The sequence below is a fragment of the Lonchura striata genome, chromosome 2 (assembly GCF_046129695.1).
Source record: "Lonchura striata isolate bLonStr1 chromosome 2, bLonStr1.mat, whole genome shotgun sequence".
NCBI lineage: Eukaryota > Metazoa > Chordata > Aves > Passeriformes > Estrildidae > Lonchura > Lonchura striata.
In genome coordinates, this window is record NC_134604.1 from 14,946,803 (window position 1) to 14,964,781 (window position 17,979).

A 17,979-nucleotide genomic window follows, 5' to 3' on the forward strand; every position below is an offset into this window, starting at 1 on the left:
TCCCTTAAGTGCCACATATGCACATCTTTTAAATATCTTCAGGATACCCATATAGATGATGGAAGCTAAAGAAAATATGATGTTGATTTTGTTCAGCTGACAAATGCTCTATTACTGAAGCCTTGACTCTGCTTCCCACCACATTAAAAAAAAAAAAACAAAAAAAAAACCAACAACAACAACAAAAAAAAATTGTTGTTACTCTCAGAGTGTTTTTTTACTATATAATGTTGAGAGAATAGCAGGAAAGTTGGAGTGTTAATTCTTATTGCACTTACTAGAAGTAGTAATTAATCGTTTTCAATATCTCTCTTTCTCCAGGCACGCAAACAAACGGCCTGGACTTTCAAAAGCAGCCTGTGCCTGTCGGAGGAGCAATCTCTACAGCCCAGGCCCAGGCCTTCCTTGGGCACCTTCATCAGGTAAGAGAAGAGACATTTCCAACAGAGGAGACTCAGCTGCCCTGGTGTGTTCCATGTTCTCTCTTTCTGTGAATGATGAGGACTTGTTTATTAGAACATAAATATGGGTACATCACCTGGTTAACGAGCGTGGATGAGATAAAGTCCTATTTGTGGCACTCACTTCATTGCATTAGGCTGCAGAAGGTGTCAAGATAGGGTGAGACCTCTTTGGGAGAATTACAAACCACATTTTTGGGGACTCGAGAATGCTTAAATGTTGTGGTGTGTTTTTGAATAGGTTTTTTGTCAGTTTGCTTTGTTGTTGTTGTTTTAACCATGAGATACCACATTCAGAGGCAAGAAAAAATTTAAATTTTTTAGGAAAGGACTGTATTGTCCCAACCGCTGCCAAGGTTCCAAAATTGTCGCTGTCTAGTTAAAAACACCCTTACAGATTAACTAGAAAGAAAGTTGATTGTACTTAATAAGCATATATGGCTTGTGAGGTTTTCTTCTTTCACAAAAAAGTTATTTCAGTGACCTGTTTGTCAGATGATATTCAGACTTCTAATACCATCCCTCTGTTCTGCTGCTGCTGTGTTTAGGGAATCAAAGCTGAACTTCAGATGCAGGCTGAAGCAAAATGGGGCATCCCTAGGTGAAGAGAAGTATAAGGGGCATTTTTTTGTAGTTTTTTTATCTGTTCGCACTTGATGTATGAAAACAAATGTCCTAATTTCTTTCTCTTCCTCTGCACCAAGTTAAACTTTAAAATACTGTACCTAATTGGATGACCTTGGATGTTTGAGGTCTGAGGTTGCACAGTTATTGTGGTATAATTGAAGTACTGAAGCTTTTATGCCCTCTTTTAAGAGCTCTGAACTGCCGTTTTATTGTATGGAACATTCCACACGTCTTGTCACATAATTGCAATTTTCCTAGCAGATTGGTTTATGTAGGACTAAGGGAGTGCCACTGTTTGAATTTGCTGAACCAATAGGCTGTTGTAGGCTACCTTTATGTGGAGAGAAGCTTGCTGGTGTGTGTTTAACATGGAGACGGATACAGCTGTTCTGCAGAATTCTGTGTGTTTGTTTTAGTCTTCATTTTGTTATATAGATTGACCCAGAGCAGTAACTGGGTTTTGCACAGTGCTTCATCCTGCTTTGGAAATTTATTTATTTAAACAGTTGTCAGGATCTTTATAACTTCATGTTTGATAAAGTGTGATTCATTTCTTGAAACTGGTTCAAAGGAAAATCTCAGGTATTCTTTTATTCACCTGCAGGTGTGTGGGAATCTATTGTCAAACTGTCCTCTGCTAGTGAGGCTGCTGTTAGTAGGATGTTATTCAACCTTAACACACAGTGCTTTGCTCTAGACTAATGCAAAATACTGAGCTGTAGGCAGCATTCAGGTACAGTTTAATTTCTAATTTGGAAATGTTGGCTGTGTGGTGAAAGGGGTGTCCAAATTGCATTCACAGAGATTTTCAGGAATGTGCTGGCTGTACCTGAGCAATCAATATGTATTTGTAGTCCTTTATGTGGTGTTTGTGTAATGTTAAAGTATTATTTTGAGTATATTGTTTGGTTGGCAGGGTGGTGTTATTTAGGCTATTCTCTACTGTTAATCCATGGTAAAAGCACAAATTACATCAACTGTGTCAAACTGTATTTTGCTTTTGCTGAGGAGGGGCTTTTCTGGGAGTGTTTGCTTTGATGTAGATTATTCTTAGTATGTCTAGTACCTTCATCTAAAGCAGTAGGAAATATTTCCAAGGTTATTCTTCCAACGTTTCATGTTCAAAATATTCAGTTATTAATTCCATGTACTGCAATTTTTCCTGTGCCTGAAAATATGTGGAATTTTCTGTGTGGGGACCATATAGCGGTCCTCCATCTAGAGGCAAGAGTACTACATTTTGCTTTGCTTTGTTGTATTCTTACATGTCACCTGGTTTTCAAATGAGCAGTGGTTTTCAAACATGTCCAGAGATGGAATTCTCTACAGGCTGTTACTCTGACCTTTGAAAGTGTTGGTAATTAATTACAGAGCATTCCTTCTTTGTAACTAGGGGTGCTGGTAGAAACAAGGCGAGACTGATTCAAATGGGTTTCAGTAAATGAAAATACAGCATTTTTTATACAGAAGAACTCCTCATTAGAGATGAAACATCACTCCAAAAATCTTACCTTCTGAATCATCCATTTTTCCTTGCTGCTCACTCATAAGACCACCTTTGGGCCTGTTAATTACAAACATCGAATTCAAGTTTGATGTATACCTGAATCAATACAGCCTTTGTAAAGTGTCTCCAGTGCTCTGTGTTGAGATCTTCTTTTCAGTGGCTGAGGGCTGCAAATACTTGAAGGAGTTAATTTGAAGGAGAGTGGTTATGCTCTGGGTTCTGTGCTGTGCATGTGCTTGCTCATATCAGAAAGCTGATGAGTTCAGTGTTGGGTTGACCCATTCTGAAATGGGAGTAGGATGACAATGAGTAGAGTTTAATGCCTTGCCCTGGAGCCTGGATTTTTCCAGCAGGAATAGGACTAGTTGGCCTGTCCACACCAATATGCTCTGTTTCCACTCCATACATGGTGATATCTACATCCTTAGGCAGAGATACCTTTAGTAAGAGGTAGATAAACAGCATTGTGAAAGAGTCTTCACACATCTGTTTCAACCTGGAGTACAGCCCCTGTTCCACTGATTCAGGTGTTAGAGGGGCATACTCTGTTCTTGGGGGAGTTTTTTTTGGAATGCGGGTGGGGAGATTGTTCTTTTTACATTATTAGTTTTCTGTGGATTCTACATTATTTCATTTCCATTTTTGCACTGTTGTAGGTCCAGCTCGCTGGAACAAGTTTACAGGCTGCTGCTCAGTCCTTAAATGTACAGGTAAAGACAGTTACCTTCTGCTGCTCATCCTTCTCTCACCCCAAACAGCATCAGTAGAGATAGTTCTTAACCTATGATACATTACTCAGTTTTTTCAGTCTGACTAGTTTTGCAAGTGATAGGTAAGAAGGAATAACACTTCTACAACTGTAAATCAGGTTCAGGATTTGTAAGCATACAGGCTCTGGAGTTGTTTAAAACATGGAGTGACCATAACTTAATGCTGAATTTTAGTCAGGTGTGGTATCATGCAATCCTTAAAACTCCAGGAATAATTCATGTTCTTCTTTTTTTTAACTTGCTTTGAACATGTAGTGAGTATTACGTTGCAATTTGTCCTTACTTCTGGTAACTGAATATAGGAATATAACCTAGCATTAAGTATATAATGTGGCTAGTTCAGACTGCTTGTGTAAATAACACACAGTGATCTCAAAGTCAGAGTAATTGTTATTTAATAATGTTTGTGAGACAACAAAGCTTTCGAACTTTCCTATGATGTTGAGCACTTCAGTTTATCTGTTAACATTCTACTTCCTCTCTGTACTATATTAAAGGGGCAAGGGATGCAGTTTTATTGAAAACTGGTTTCAGTATTGCATGTTATTAAAGAATGTAGGTAGTGCATTACATGAAATGCAATAGAATGTGGACCCACTTATACATAATAACAATTTGGAAAGAAGAGGAGGTATAGTGACCTTCCTTTCTAAGAGGAAGGAGGCAGAAAATTGCCTTGGTTGCCATGGTAAACTTCCATCCCTGAGAGAGATGTTGGCAAACAGGCAGTATCTCCAGTGCAGAATGTTTACAGTCCTGTGCTGTAATTATCGCTCAATGACTGGCAGAATTAATCAGAGCCTTTATGTTAATTAGCCTGCTCTGCAGTCCCCAAAACAGGTGGTGGAGAATATGCAAATCTATGCAGAATTGTAATGTTCTGCATAACCAGTTTTAATTATCATAAAACTCTCTCCCCCCTTCATGCACTTGCATTTCCTCCCTCATGTCTTCACAATTTCTTCTTTAAAAAAAATGAACAAGCAAACCACAAAAATAAATCAAAATAAACTTGAATCTTTTAAAATAAAGCAGTATTCAATTAAATAAATGCACTGAGTATTTAAAAGCACTGTATATATTATATATCTTGCTGTAGGTAGAGAAAGCTGTGAGGATTTTTCAAAAAGGTTCTGTATAAGCCAACAGTATGATGACTTAGAGGAACAGGATGGAGATAGAGTAAATGGAAACGCAGTCTCCTTTCCCTCATTCCATTGTTCAGCATTTTAGGCAATGAATAATTTTAACAACCTTCTCTTTCTTCATGGTGAAAGGTATAATCAGCTTCAGTTGCATGGTGTAAAATGAAGTGAGACCTGAAAATAATGTCAGAGAGTTACAGGAGACCAGAGAGTCTCTTTGTTTTCCTTAAGCTGCATTACCTACCGACGTGTCTCAGCAATCGTAGCTGAGATGGTGGGCACACAGAACCATTGCTTAAACACACTCTTAAAATAAACCCAAGGGCTTTTCGTATGCAGATGAAAGATTTTTTATTGTGCAGTGTTGAGATAGCAGCGTCATACATTAACATCTGTTTTACACTATAAAGAGTTGTATTTTTTTTTGACTAGTCTAAATCTAATGAAGAATCTGGGGACTCTCAGCAGCCAAGCCAGCCTTCCCAGCAGCCTTCAGTGCAGGCGGCCATACCCCAGACCCAGCTCATGCTGGCCGGAGGACAGATCACCGGGGTAAGAGTTACCCAGGGATGCTGCAGTCCCACACAGGTGTCACTGCAACTTCCTTTAACGTAGGAGGAACTTCAGTGGAAGTGGCAACAGAAAATATTTTCCCAGAAAAATAAGCAGACTGTAATATTTCGGGTTTGTCGCTAAGTATTTGCTTCCGAACAACAGCAACAAAGAATTCTTTCTCTCTGTTCTCAGTATCCCTTTTGGCCCTGCAATGAAATTAAAACCTGTTGTTTTGCAACAGTTACAAATGAGACACTCACTGATGTGATAAAGAGGAATTTTTATTTTTTTTCAAGATTAAAATGAGGCATGGGGGAGAACAAGACTGAATCTTTCAGCTGGGTGAAGAACAAAAATTCTTGGAATTGTGCATTTTTCCTCTTCTCAAACAAATTTCTTTTTAAGTAACTCTATTAGGACTTTACTTAAGCCTGTTGAACCATTTTTTTTTTAACCTACTGGTTTTGAGGTGTTTTTAATTGCAAAGCTTTGGGAGTATATATGGGATAATTGATTTTTTAGGCTTTCTGGTGTTTCTGAATTGTTGTAAAGGCTTTCAGTCATTTCAGAAAAGAGCAAGTGTGTGAATTATTGCTTCCACATAATCAGCTTTGCAGTATAAGAGTTTGTGTGTTAATAAGCTTAGGGCAGTTGCTCCAACAATATATTTATGATTTGAAGTTAGGTTAGATCATCCCTCCACTTACATGAAATGACTTCTTAATCTCAGGCTCAGTTGTTAAATCTTCTCCTATGTTACTATGTAAATAAACATCCTATTTAGTTTTCAGATAAGCATTGAAAGTTTTAAAAGTGAGACTGTTTCAATGTGTTTTTAAAACCTGGCATATTTTATTATTTTTTGTATTCTCAGAAAATACTGGTTTGTTGTAATGCATGATTGTCTGCTGTAGTGAAACATTCAGAACTCCAGGCCTATGCAGATATGGGTTGTCGTAAATATGGGCATCAAGATTCATTTACATGTAAAGGAGAGACTGCTGCCACCTGTTCCACAGAGATAATGCGTGTTTGGGAAAGGGAAGGGATGTAAAGTTGCCAACTCTATTCTATTAAAAAAAAAAAAAAGGCAGATGGGGAGACTTGGAGAGAAACAAATGGAGCTCATGTTCTTTACTTATATCTTAGGGCATAATAGAAATGATGGAATATGGCAGGGATTCATGCTAATGTGAAGCAGCTGGGGTGTTATCAGTTTGTTCAGTAGCCATAGCCAGCATTCCTGCTTCACATTCATCTGGCTAATCACTTGCTGTTCTGCTGGGTGTAAATTTCCTTTCAAATCCTGGCAATAGTGATTCTTTTCTTTTGCTTGCTACTTAATTGCTTTTTCCCTGAAACTCCTGGTAGAGTTGTGAGGAAAACTTAGGAGCAGAGTTAGGTTCTGTAGGTTCCAATAAGTGCAGATGTTGGTGGTGGTGCAGTTTGGTTTGTGTCAGGCCTGTGTTAGGTTGGTTCCCACACTGTATGGAGGAGCCAGCTGTCCTTCCTTCAGGCCAGAGCCCTTGGCCAGTTAGTGGAATAACCCTAGGATTGCCTGGTTAACTTAACTAGTACTGAGCTATCTAATGACTTTGTAGCTGAAGTGGCTCTTCCCATTATTAATGGCTGTGTTTTCTAATTGTTTATAGCTCACGTTGACGCCAGCCCAGCAACAGTTATTGCTCCAACAGGCGCAGGCCCAGTTGCTGGCGGCTGCAGTGCAGCACTCAGCCAGTCAGCAGCACAGCGCTGCTGGTGCCACCATCTCGGCCTCTGCTGCGACGCCGATGACGCAGATCCCTCTATCTCAGCCAATACAGATTGCACAGGTGAGCCTTGAGGCTTGAGAGGGTGGAGAACAAAAGAGGTTTTTGACTGATTGCACCATTCGAATCAAATTCGTTGTTCCTCGCTCAGTGAGTTGCTAGAGTCCTCGAGTATTGTTAGTTTTTTCTTGTGCTTTGTTGGATGGTGAGGTTGAAGTTTGATAGTCTTAGCAAGGAATGTGTGCCAGCTGCTCCTCAGTTCCACTGGGCTTCTGAGTTTGTACCAGAATCTGAGTAGATGCTGTGTTTTCTGAGTTTTCCTCCTTGTAGTTAGCGTGAGGAAGGAGAAGAAAAGGTATGGAAAGATGCCCACAGAAGTTGCACTTGTTAAGACCTGCATGGATGGGAAGTGATGGCTGTGTATCAAAAAGGATACTTGTCGGACCCAGATGGTGCTTGTTAGAAGCAAAATGGTAGAGCTGAAGAATGGCAGTTTGACTTGACCCATTTGTGTGCTATTTTGGCTTGGTGTTCAATGCTGTTTGTTCCAAGGCAAAGAATGGCCACTCTTGTGTGACTGGAGAAAAAGTTGGAGAATGAGTCAGGTGTTGGAATCTGCCCAGTCTCATGGTCTGGTGCTAAAGACATGTCAGTTCTGAAGGACTGCTCTCTGTGGATGGTCTGCTTACTAGAAGCAATAAGGAACCTCCTGGGTCTTCCAGGACTGGCTTAATTCAGTGTGGAGATTGCAGTGGCACTAACTCTGTGCTTACTGTATGTGGTGTGGAAAATCCTTAGACCTGTGGACAAGGATAATCAAATGTCCAGCTTAAACATCTTGAGTACTATGAGGTGGGGATTGTCTTGCTCATGCTGAGGTCTATCTTTCCATAGATTAAAGCTCTTGGTTCATAATACCAGTTTTCTTAGTCTAGCTGTGCAAAGAGTGTGGAGTATATAATCTTCAAAGTCACTGCTTCATAGAGTCGGCAAGTTCTTTAAGTCTCTGATGCTTTCTGTTCAGGCTATTTTCTCTTGCATTCAACTGGGATGAAGTGTCTAAAAAGGGAACATGAGGTCTGATTAAGGACAAGAATGAAAATGTTGCAATTGTCTGTGAAGTCCTTTACTGTGCTGGTCCAATAGCTGAATAACAGCCTGGCTGTGCTATCAGGTTTTCATTAGCTGAAGTGACAAACTTTTGTGGTGTTGGTCTAGAAGTTCTGACCTCTCTAGCTGTCCTTAGGCCAGAGTGGTGCCATCCTATTTTTAAAAGGCTAGTGCTGATGTTGCTGTGTTGATGAGATTCCTTCCACTGAAGCTCTTGTTGCAGTGTGAGAAGTCGCATCACCAAATAACACCTCTTTTAGGAAAGGATTCCACTTCACTGGCATGATATGGAGATGACTGAAGGATGTAGCATTCAAGGAAACTTGTAATTCTCAAGATCATATCATAATTTTAAGACTGTCTGTAGGCAATAATGCAGACAGATTTCAAGGAGAGAATGGGGAATGTCCTTGTCAAGGAAGTTGTTGGTTATAGCTTCTGACATCTTTCCATGCACCTGTCACAGAGTTCCCATTTGATGGGATGTGAGTCTTTTAACATATATGTAAGCAATCCACAGGTGTGTGCTTCTCCTCTTCCAGGTGTGCAGCTTAAAATAGCAAGGTCTGCTTTACTGAAGTGTGGTACCTTGAACTATCTGACCTTAGGTTTGTCAAATAGGCCACCAAAGCACTGGATACCATTGGTGATGCATGTGAGAGGTTTCTAATCCTGCTCTCCCGCCTCACTGCAAAGCTCTGAAAATGTGTGAAGCACTTACAATTATTAGTTTTGTACTGCCTTTTGCTCCAGAACTCAGAAAATTTTCAGAGAAATGTTTGAGGGGAGTTGGAAAGATCAGGCATATGCTACCAAATAAGAGTTTCCGAAGGCAGCATTGTCTGATTTGTGCACATGAGTGAGCTAAAGGCTCTCTGAAAAATAGCATGTGATCTTGTAGTTGCCATGTGCAGAACAAATTAAAGTTGTACTTGTTTTCTGACATTTTTAATTACTTAAGTGCTTGACTTTACAATTAATGTGTTTTAGGATAGATTATTTTGATACATAAATGAGTTTGGTTGAAGCTTGTTAACTGCTCCTTATGATGAAAGTGCACGGCATAAATTGTGCAGGTGTTGCATCTAATTTGAGGTACTTATGGAAAACATCTACCATCTAGGTTCATAGGTAGATAGCACCATGCTTGCTTTGATCCATCTTGGCAAGGATTTGTAAGCAGTGCTCAGCTTTGTTTGTGTTGCTATTGTAAATATATAGCTGATTATACAAATAGCTGAATGTTTGTTTTAATTGATGGTTTTTGAATAATTGATTAACTGGCAGGTCTCTGCAGCAGGAGGATTACCATATTTATTTTAATTAACTAATTGCAAAAGCATGACTTCTTTAATGTGCACTGCAGTTCACGTAAGGTATCTGCTGCAGCAGCCTGGTGAGGAGCTCATGCTGCTCCTGATTTGACACTAAACAGTTGTGTATCAACTTCTGGGGTTCTTAATAAACTTCCTTGTTTTCAGGGTCTATGCTTCCAGGGTCTATTTATATGATGTAAATCTCAAAATGAGTCAGATGCTTAAGTTTGTGCTGAAGCTGTAATTGGAAATAGCATTGAATTTAGAAATTTAGATATTTTTTTTAACAAAAAAATCTTCCTCACAGCAAGACATAGCACTTGATAGATTATTCTGCTGAGGTGGGATTTGGATTGTTTTGATCTTTCTAAATTGCTAGGCAGCATGAGAAGACATGCATGTCTCCCTGAAAGTCTTCCCATTTCTTTCCATGTGCTTATGGTAGCATACAGATTTTAACACTGAGGAAAGAAAGATTGGTATAGGAGAACAGTGTCAGGTTTGTTTGTGTGTTTGCTATTGGGAGATTTATTGTAATGGTATAATTAACTAAATAATAAAACTTTCCCAAGGTGGAAATAAGGCTGGATTTCAAATGCATTTGAGGGGCTGGTAGGGCTATTTAGGAGTGATTAGCCTTGGAGGTATCATTTTCATTTTGCGTTGCAGAATTATATTTCTGTATTTAAACAAGACTTAGCCAACATACCATTTACCAAGGCAGATGCACAGAATAAGATTGCTTATATCAGTTCCCCCTGAGGCCTCAATTTAAAAACAGTTTTCTCATATTAAAGTGTAAGAGCCTGATGATAAGAGCTGTCATGTCTTGGCTAGGTAGCCAGTGTTATGAATACTATAGTCTTAAACAAAAAGCTCTCCTCCTTTGATCTTACAGGTACATTGCCACTGTTTCTTTGTATTCTTTCTTGCATGTAACTCTGTCTTCTGTGGGGGTGCTTCAAATCATCTGAGATCTCCTTGGTCATCTGTGTTGATTTCATTTGTTTGCTTTTGATTGGGAGAGGTCCTTAACCTATCTGTTTTTCCATTGATACTTTTATTTTCCACAGTGTCTTCCCAACTCTTCCTTTTGTGTTTATGTTTTTTTTTTTTTCTCTTGTCTACTTCTGTTTTCATCCTGCAGCCTCTCTTTATTTCCTTTCCTTCTGCCCAGTGTTCACAAGCTCAGTCAGCTTGCCCAGCTCTTTCCATTTCTGTTTTCAGCTCTTCATCCAGTCCTCACATCCATTCCAATATGAGCCCCCTCTGAGCTGGAGGGCCAGTACAGTCTGCAGAGGCAACCAGCTGAGCATTGAAAATCAGCGAATAAATGAGTGGAGATCCATGTTGAGTTGAGCTCAAGAAGTAAGAGGTTTTGGTTGTGGTTCTGACCAATGTAATATTAGGATAAGAAGTTATAAAAAACATAGAGTTCTAGGATAGAACTGGAGTAATTATTGCTCTCTTTCATGAAGGAACTTTGCCTTGATTTCATAGGAATTGTTGCATTATTTCTGCAATTTTCTGAAAGCAAACAATACCATTGACTTTAAAACCACTTTTTTGCTCGTGGACACTTTTTAAAATTTTACTATTCTCTTATAAAATGGAAGTTTCTATTTGTTGAAGACCATTGCTTGATCAATCCATCTGGTGTCTGTCTACCATATTATTACACTGCATGCTTTTGACTTAACAGGGCTAAGTAGCCCAAGTGATTGATGACCAGTGTCTGTGTAATGCAGGTTAAGTAGTCATTTTCTTATAAAGTCTGTCTATGGTCTCATAAATCAGTGGACTCCCTATTTTTTCCCCTCTCTAGTCTTCCTTTCTGACATTCCCCACCCCTCATCTCCAGAAGGAGATTTTTGCAAGTTTCAAGTTACAGTTTTAACAAATTAAAATAATGTAAGGTCACAGATAACAGCGTTGTGTAAGAAAGAAGTTCTCCTTCTCAGTGTGTCTTGACTTCTATCTGCAAATCCACTGCTGGCAGTGAATGGCCTGTCCCATCCTCTGGCTGAGCAGGTTGTGGGAGTGCTCAGTCACCTGCATCAGCCCAAGGAGCAGCTCTTTGTTCCTCAGGTGTGTCTGGGGCTGTGTGAAGGTGAGCAGTTCCAAGCAGCCACACCGGGCACTGCTGCACCTGAACAAGGTTTCTCTGCAAACAGGGACCTGAATGACTTCCCTGAAACAGAGCTTTGGGGGAGTCTTCTTGTCTGCTTGGTTTGGTTTGTGTAATTTTTCATTCAGGCTTTTTTCCACCTGATGGGTGAGTATTTTGAAATAGATTCTTCCTGGAAAGATGGAAAAATCCAATAAGTGTGTTTAGATAGTTTTCATGGATTACCACTGTTATGTTGGCTGACTTCACAGTGTGTTTTTTAAATTTCAGTTGCTCTTGCTCTTGTGCTGTTTGGAGATGAAAGATAAAAGGCTGTTTACGGGGAACAATATTTTTAAGCAGTTCTCTGTGTTTTCATTCTCCAGCTAAATGTCAAGTTGAAGCATTTTTCTTGAAAACTCAGTTTCTCAGAGATTAACATTTTACATTGAGACTTGTAATTTAATTATAGAAAATTAATAGTCCTGAATGGTTTAAATACATAAAAGTAGGGTCCTACAATAATGCAGTCTTTTGCATTATTCCTTTTAAACTTTCATTATAGTCATCTCTATTAAGCGTAATTTGTTTCAGAACAAATGAAACATATTTACTAATTGAGTTAGCTACTTTCTGAAATTTGAACTGAAGAACCAGAGTGCTAACAAGGAATCTGTACTATTTTGCTTTCCTGTTGTTGATTCAAATGGTAATTGCAGACTGTTGTTACCAAAAAAAAAAAAAAAAAAAAAAAAAATAGCTCCCAGCTAATATGCTTGATTTGTAGCAGAGTTCCATCCTCAGAAAATAAGTTTGAGAGATCTTTGTGCTGATAACTTTAATGTATTTTAAAACTCCTGAATCTGTGGGGGAAGGGAGATTGATTTGCTTGTTTTGTTTTTAAAACAGAACAGTTATGGGTATACTTTGCTGAGTTATGTAGTAAATAACTTTGGTTTTAAGAATGAAAGTGAAATTCAAATTGCCATTCTAAAGGATATTCAGTAGCAAGACTTCTGCTGTGTTTGACATCCACTTTTATCTCTAAATGTTAGAGTGTACCTGGTTGATAGGAAATATTGTATTTGGAATAATTGCTGACTTACATGTCTAACACACAGCTCTTTCTTTTCTTTTTTTTTTCTTTTCTTTTTTCTTTTTTTTTTTTTGTCTTCTCATTTTTTGCCTTTTTTTTTTGTCTTCTCATTTTTTGCTTTTTTCTTTTTGTCTTCTCTTTTTTTTTCTTTTTTTTTTTTTTTTGTCTTCTATTTTTTCTTTTTTCTTCTTTTTTTTTTTCCCCCTTCCCGTTTCCTTAAGGATTTGCAGCACTTGCAGCAGCTTCAGCAGCAGAATCTCAACCTGCAGCAGTTTGTGTTGGTGCATCCAACAACCAACTTGCAGCCAGCACAGTTCATCATCTCACAAACGCCGCAGGGGCAGCAGGGTAAGTGCTCCTTGCCACAAAAGCAGATTGTACATAGCATTTTTTAGGGGAGAAAGTTAAACTCAGATGGTTCATATCAATGCCCAGCCCTCTCCCAGGCAGTGGCTCCCAGCTAGCTTTCCCCCCCTAGGTTTATAGCCCGAGTATGAGACCACGTGTTGTGGAATATCCCTTTGGCCAGTTTGGGTCAGTTGTCATGGCTCTGTCCCCTCCCAGCTTCTTGTGCCTCCCAGCCTGCTTGCTGGTGGGATGTGTGAGAAGCTGAAAATTCCTCCTTGACTCTAAATACTGATAGGCAATAACTAAAACATCAGTGTGGAATCAACATTGTTCTCATCCAAAATCCAAATCGCAGCACTGTACCAGCAATTAAGAAGAAAATTAACTCTATCTCAGTCAAAAGCAAGACAGACTGGAAAAAAGATTACAAAATCAAAAGTCCTTGTGGGAGTTTGGAAAAGTACTTAAGCCTAAAGAGGGTACAATGAATTTTATCATAAACTGAACTAATAATTAACACCTTGGGAAAGGAGCTAGAATGCTGGATTTATGTACCAGCTCTTATAATAATATTTTGGCAATGCACTGGGTATGAGTTCCGTGCAAAGACAGACAAGGCAGTGGTAGGTGGTGCTGTGTCAGAGCAGTTAAGTATACTAGCTTTGTTCTGAGGACTGATGTGTTCAGGCTGCAATGCATCACAGTGCTGATTGCACCCCATTTGTTGATGCCCACGGAAAACTGCATTTAGCCATGGCTTCTTATGCTGATATACTCCAATGGCCTTTTTTCCCTCCATTCTCTTCTACATGAACTCTACTCAGTTGTTCAGGTCTGGTAATCCAAAGATTCTTGCTCAGAAGGCAAATCCTGTTATGCTTGAAGAGTCCTGCAGAGCCTGGCTGTCCTATAAAGCAGTTCTTTGCACCTCATTTTTTTCTGTTCCTTTCAATTTTTTCATGCATCATTCCTTCTTACATACTATGACTTGGATAGAACTGGCTTTCCATTACGCTGAAGGGCTCTTACTGTCTGAATGCTCTCACATTTGAATAAAGGGTTAGTCAAAATTACCTTCCTTTTAATAGGACTTGATTTAGGAGAGATTTTATACCAGTACTGGAAGAAAATGGCTGAAAGGCTATTCATGAAAGCATTTAATGATGTACTCCTTTCTTAAAATGAAGCAGAACTTGTAAACTTAACATACAGTACTAGAAGAAATCAAAACACTAAAATTTAGCTCAAGAATTCTTCAAAGTAGGTGCTTGGTTGTTTTTTTTTTAATAATTTTTTTCAAGAAAAGAGCAAGCACAAAAACATTGTTTTGAAAAACTCATTGGTATTGATGTCTGCCTACATTTTTCAGCTAAATTCTACTGGTTTTCTAAACTACCTTTGAAGATGCTTTACAAAAAGGAAAACTAAGAGAAGCAAATTGTATTCATCCCCCAAAATGAGTTGTTTGCATTATAGAAGTGAAGGCTTTCTTGGTTGCTTCAAATCTTCTGAAGTAGAATAAGTACGAGGTGAGATTTTCATAGTGCCTTTTCCAGAGGCCATCCCTGAAAAATCATTTCTTCGCTGCAATTTAAGACCTGCATATTGCTGTCATCAGTGACGCAGTGTAGGTAGAGGCATCATGTTTTACTGGTAATGTGCAGCCTGGACAACTGAATAGCTCAAAAATGTAGGAAGATTTATATGCTGAATTCTGACCATAGGCCAGAAATGCTGAAATGCTTGAATAGATCTCATTTTCTTTATGACCACTCAATGATAACGCAACATGTATGTCATAATACCCCTTATATCACTTTTTGATATGTTTTTTTTGCAGTGTTTCATGGTTATTGTTAGAAGATCTCAAATAGTACATTATTATTTATGAGAACGATTGAGAAAGTGTGTATTTTTATTTTTGCTATTTGCTGTTGCATCTGACTTTTCCATGTTGTTCATGTCCTATTGCTCCATTAGTCAGCTTCATAAAGTAATAAATATTCTAAAGAAACTAGCATAGAGATTTCTTCAAAACTAATGGCATTCTTTTTTTTTTTTTTTTTTTGATCCTTCATTGGTACTGCATGGAGCTTTATATATGTACACATTTAATAACAAACATAAAAATTCTTGAAGGGGTTGAACAGAGAGCAGAGATCCAACTTTTGAAAAAAATAGGAAATTCAATGCCTAAATTATTAATCAATAATCAGGATGTTATTCTACTATCTTTCTGCAATACACGTATTATAGCTCCCAGCAGCAGATAGGAAATTTTCCCCATAAATCCACTGCTGTATGTCTAATGTAGTCACCTTCCTTTTCCACACAATTTCTGGCTATTTAGGGAGTTACATGCAACAAATTTTTAGGTTCCCATTTTTCATGGCTGATAATTGATAACATCATAACTGAAAGAATTGTTTCAAGCCTCAGCAGATATGGAAAAGATTGAATGGAAATAGAAATTTTGAACATTTTCTTATTCAGTGCAACTGTTCATATTATTGTTAAAGTCACCAGCAGGAATGTAGCACCTTGTAATACCTTTATATCTCTTGTATCTATTCTTGTATCTAATAGAGCTGTCTCTAAAATAATCAATTTAACATCCCCTACTACAATTAGAGCTGCTTCTAAAAAATATTACCCTCATCAGGTGACTGTTCACCTTTTTACTTGTGAGATATTGCTAATACAAATCGTATCAGTAAAAATCTGAACAGAGGGGGAAGTAGTGCTGTGTTTAATATAAATTAATCTTGCAAACAGGAGTTGTTGAGATCTAAGCAAAGGCTGTATCGCAGTGAGATTTAGAAATAGTACTTATAAAGAAAATATCCAGAAAGGAAAATGTGGAAGACAAGCTAATTAACTATAAACATTGAAACTGGATCTACTTAGTCTCAATTATTGCTATTTATTGTTAAAGACTGCATTTATGACTTTTTTTCTTTTTTTATAAAGTTGCCTGGGCCAAATCCTATCCTGTTTTCTTCTTTCATATGTGTTATACAGACTTTGAGACCTCACTCACGTGAAAGTCCTTGTAATGGCTTTGTCTTGCAAGCTAACTTCCAGTGAGAGGATGAACAGCTTTGGCAGAGATAAAGCAGTCAAGTTCTTACATGAAAAAATTCACTCTTTTGAGAGATCAGTTTGGGATGAATTATGCATTATGCTTCTGGGCCAACTTTTTAAAAATTATGCTGGAAAAGTCTGTGCTTGAATGTTTGTTTTATCTTTTGTTTAATTTTAGATAGAACTGAACCCCAGATCAGTCCTAGGGGACTCTTGGCTAGCAGGAAGAGTTTTTTTGGCTTGGACCATTATTCATGCTACTCTTAAACATTACAGGAAAAATCCTGAATGACAATAGATCTATTTACTATTAAAAAAATACTCTAAGCTATCATAGTTCTGCATAGATCCTTATCTGCCTCCATGCAGTCATTCTTTCAGAGTGCCATATAGGTGATCTGTGTGCCATATTTAATGCAATAATACCACTAGACTTAAAACCCAGGGCAGAGGGTTAGGGATACAACCTCTGTAAAGTATACAAGTACAATAGCAGCTTTCATAGGTTCAAAAAAATCATGTGGGTTGGAAGGGACCTCTGGAGACCAGGTAGAATTGTTCAAAGCAGGTCCAATTACAGCAGCTATTCAGTGCCTCAGCCAGTTGAATTGAACATGTCCAAGAATGGGGTTTCTGCAACATTCTCAAGTACCTGCCCCAAGAGTTGACTGCTATCATGTTAAAAATTAAAAATTGTTTTCCTATATCTAGTTGGAGTTTTCCATGTTTTGATATCCATTGCATCTCATTACAGTGTACCCTAGAGCAGAGTCCATTTCTGCCCTTGAAGAAAGCAGTAGGATCTCACCTTCTATCAGGCTAAAAAATAAAAGCTTACTTACCTGTTCCATCCTGTTAGCCACCCTGCTGGGCCTTGGATGCAGAAAATCCAGGATGGGCTTGTGCCTTGTACTGGGAAGCCCAAGGCTGACAGCAGGACTCCAGCTGTGGAGTGAAGGGGGAGAAGCACAACCCTTGACCTGCTGGCTGCACTCCTGTAAGTACAGCCCAGGATGTGGTTGGCTGTCTTGAAAGGACACACTGCCAGTTCATGTTCATCAGATTGTCCTCCAGGAACCCCTGTGGGACTGCATTCCAGCCAGCCAGTGCCCACCAGTATTGCTGCTCAGGGTTATTCCAGCTCCCATCCAGAACACTGTATTTTCCTGCATCAATCTTCATGAGGTTTCATTTGTCCAGCTGATCTAGACTCTGGCTTCTGGCCTGTTGACCACTTCCCCATCTTTGGTATTGTCCACAGACCTGCTAAGAATATATCTTGTCCCATCAGCCTTCTTGGTAACAAAGATGGTAAACAGTATTGGTGCCAGTATGAGTTTTTGAGGAAACAGCAGTGTTTGAAATGCCAGGATCTCAGCAGGTGCCTAAAAGGAGAAGCTTAGACTGGTTCAAGACTGGTTCAAAGAGAACTGCAGCTGCCCACCCATGAGAGCCAAGGACTGCCCAAAGTGTGTGCATGGCAACTGCCTGAAAAGGCTGTGATCAGGGGGAGAGACATATTTCCAAAATGATCCAGCTGCTTTCCCCATCCCCTTCAGTCAGCTGCAGGTTGAATTGACTTGTTCTGTCTCCAATTTCTGCCTGTGGCACCTTGTGTCAGCACCTCTTACATAGGATAAAATTATGTAAAAACAGAGTAGATTAAACATGTTCAGATTATTTTATACCGATAATTCCATTATAATTACTTTAGACACAAGAGTGAGAATAAAATTAGGAAGAGTCTAGTCATCTTGTGCTCTTTAGCAAAATTGTTACTGCCAGAAAAACATCCTCTTGGATTTCTCTGGGGACAGAAAGTCACAAAAGGCCAGTCCTAATTACTCTGATTGCAGTCATAAGACAAGTCAGTAACTTGTAATCGATGGTGTTACCAGTGGACTAGAACTCAAATGTCATCACTCAGCTGCCTGGTTTTTATTTGTTTGTTTACAGCCACTCTGTAGTGACAGTGTGATGGGTTTGCCCCTTTCTCTTTCAAGCTGTCAGTTTAAAATTCACTATCACTGAATTAAGGTAAAAAACTCTGCACCTAAAGGTGGCTGTTTACTAATTAACGTTTG

General features: G+C 38.8%; 1 protein-coding gene across 7 annotated transcripts in view; it reads left to right on the forward strand.

Moving 5' to 3' along the window:
* The window catches only part of POU2F1 (POU class 2 homeobox 1), a 101,910-nt gene that overhangs the window by 66,681 nt on the left and 17,250 nt on the right, over nt 1–17,979 (forward strand). For 2 of the 7 annotated variants that reach the window (XM_021550166.3, XM_021550164.3), the window contains exons 3-7: nt 322–422; nt 3,252–3,305; nt 4,943–5,062; nt 6,718–6,897; nt 12,685–12,811. In XM_021550166.3, the coding sequence (XP_021405841.1) occupies nt 322–422; nt 3,252–3,305; nt 4,943–5,062; nt 6,718–6,897; nt 12,685–12,811 (582 nt within the window). The remainder of the gene's footprint in view (nt 1–321; nt 423–3,251; nt 3,306–4,942; nt 5,063–6,717; nt 6,898–12,684; nt 12,812–17,979) is intronic. The other 5 variants (XM_021550165.3, XM_021550167.3, XM_021550168.3 and 2 more) reach the window with 5 other exon arrangements.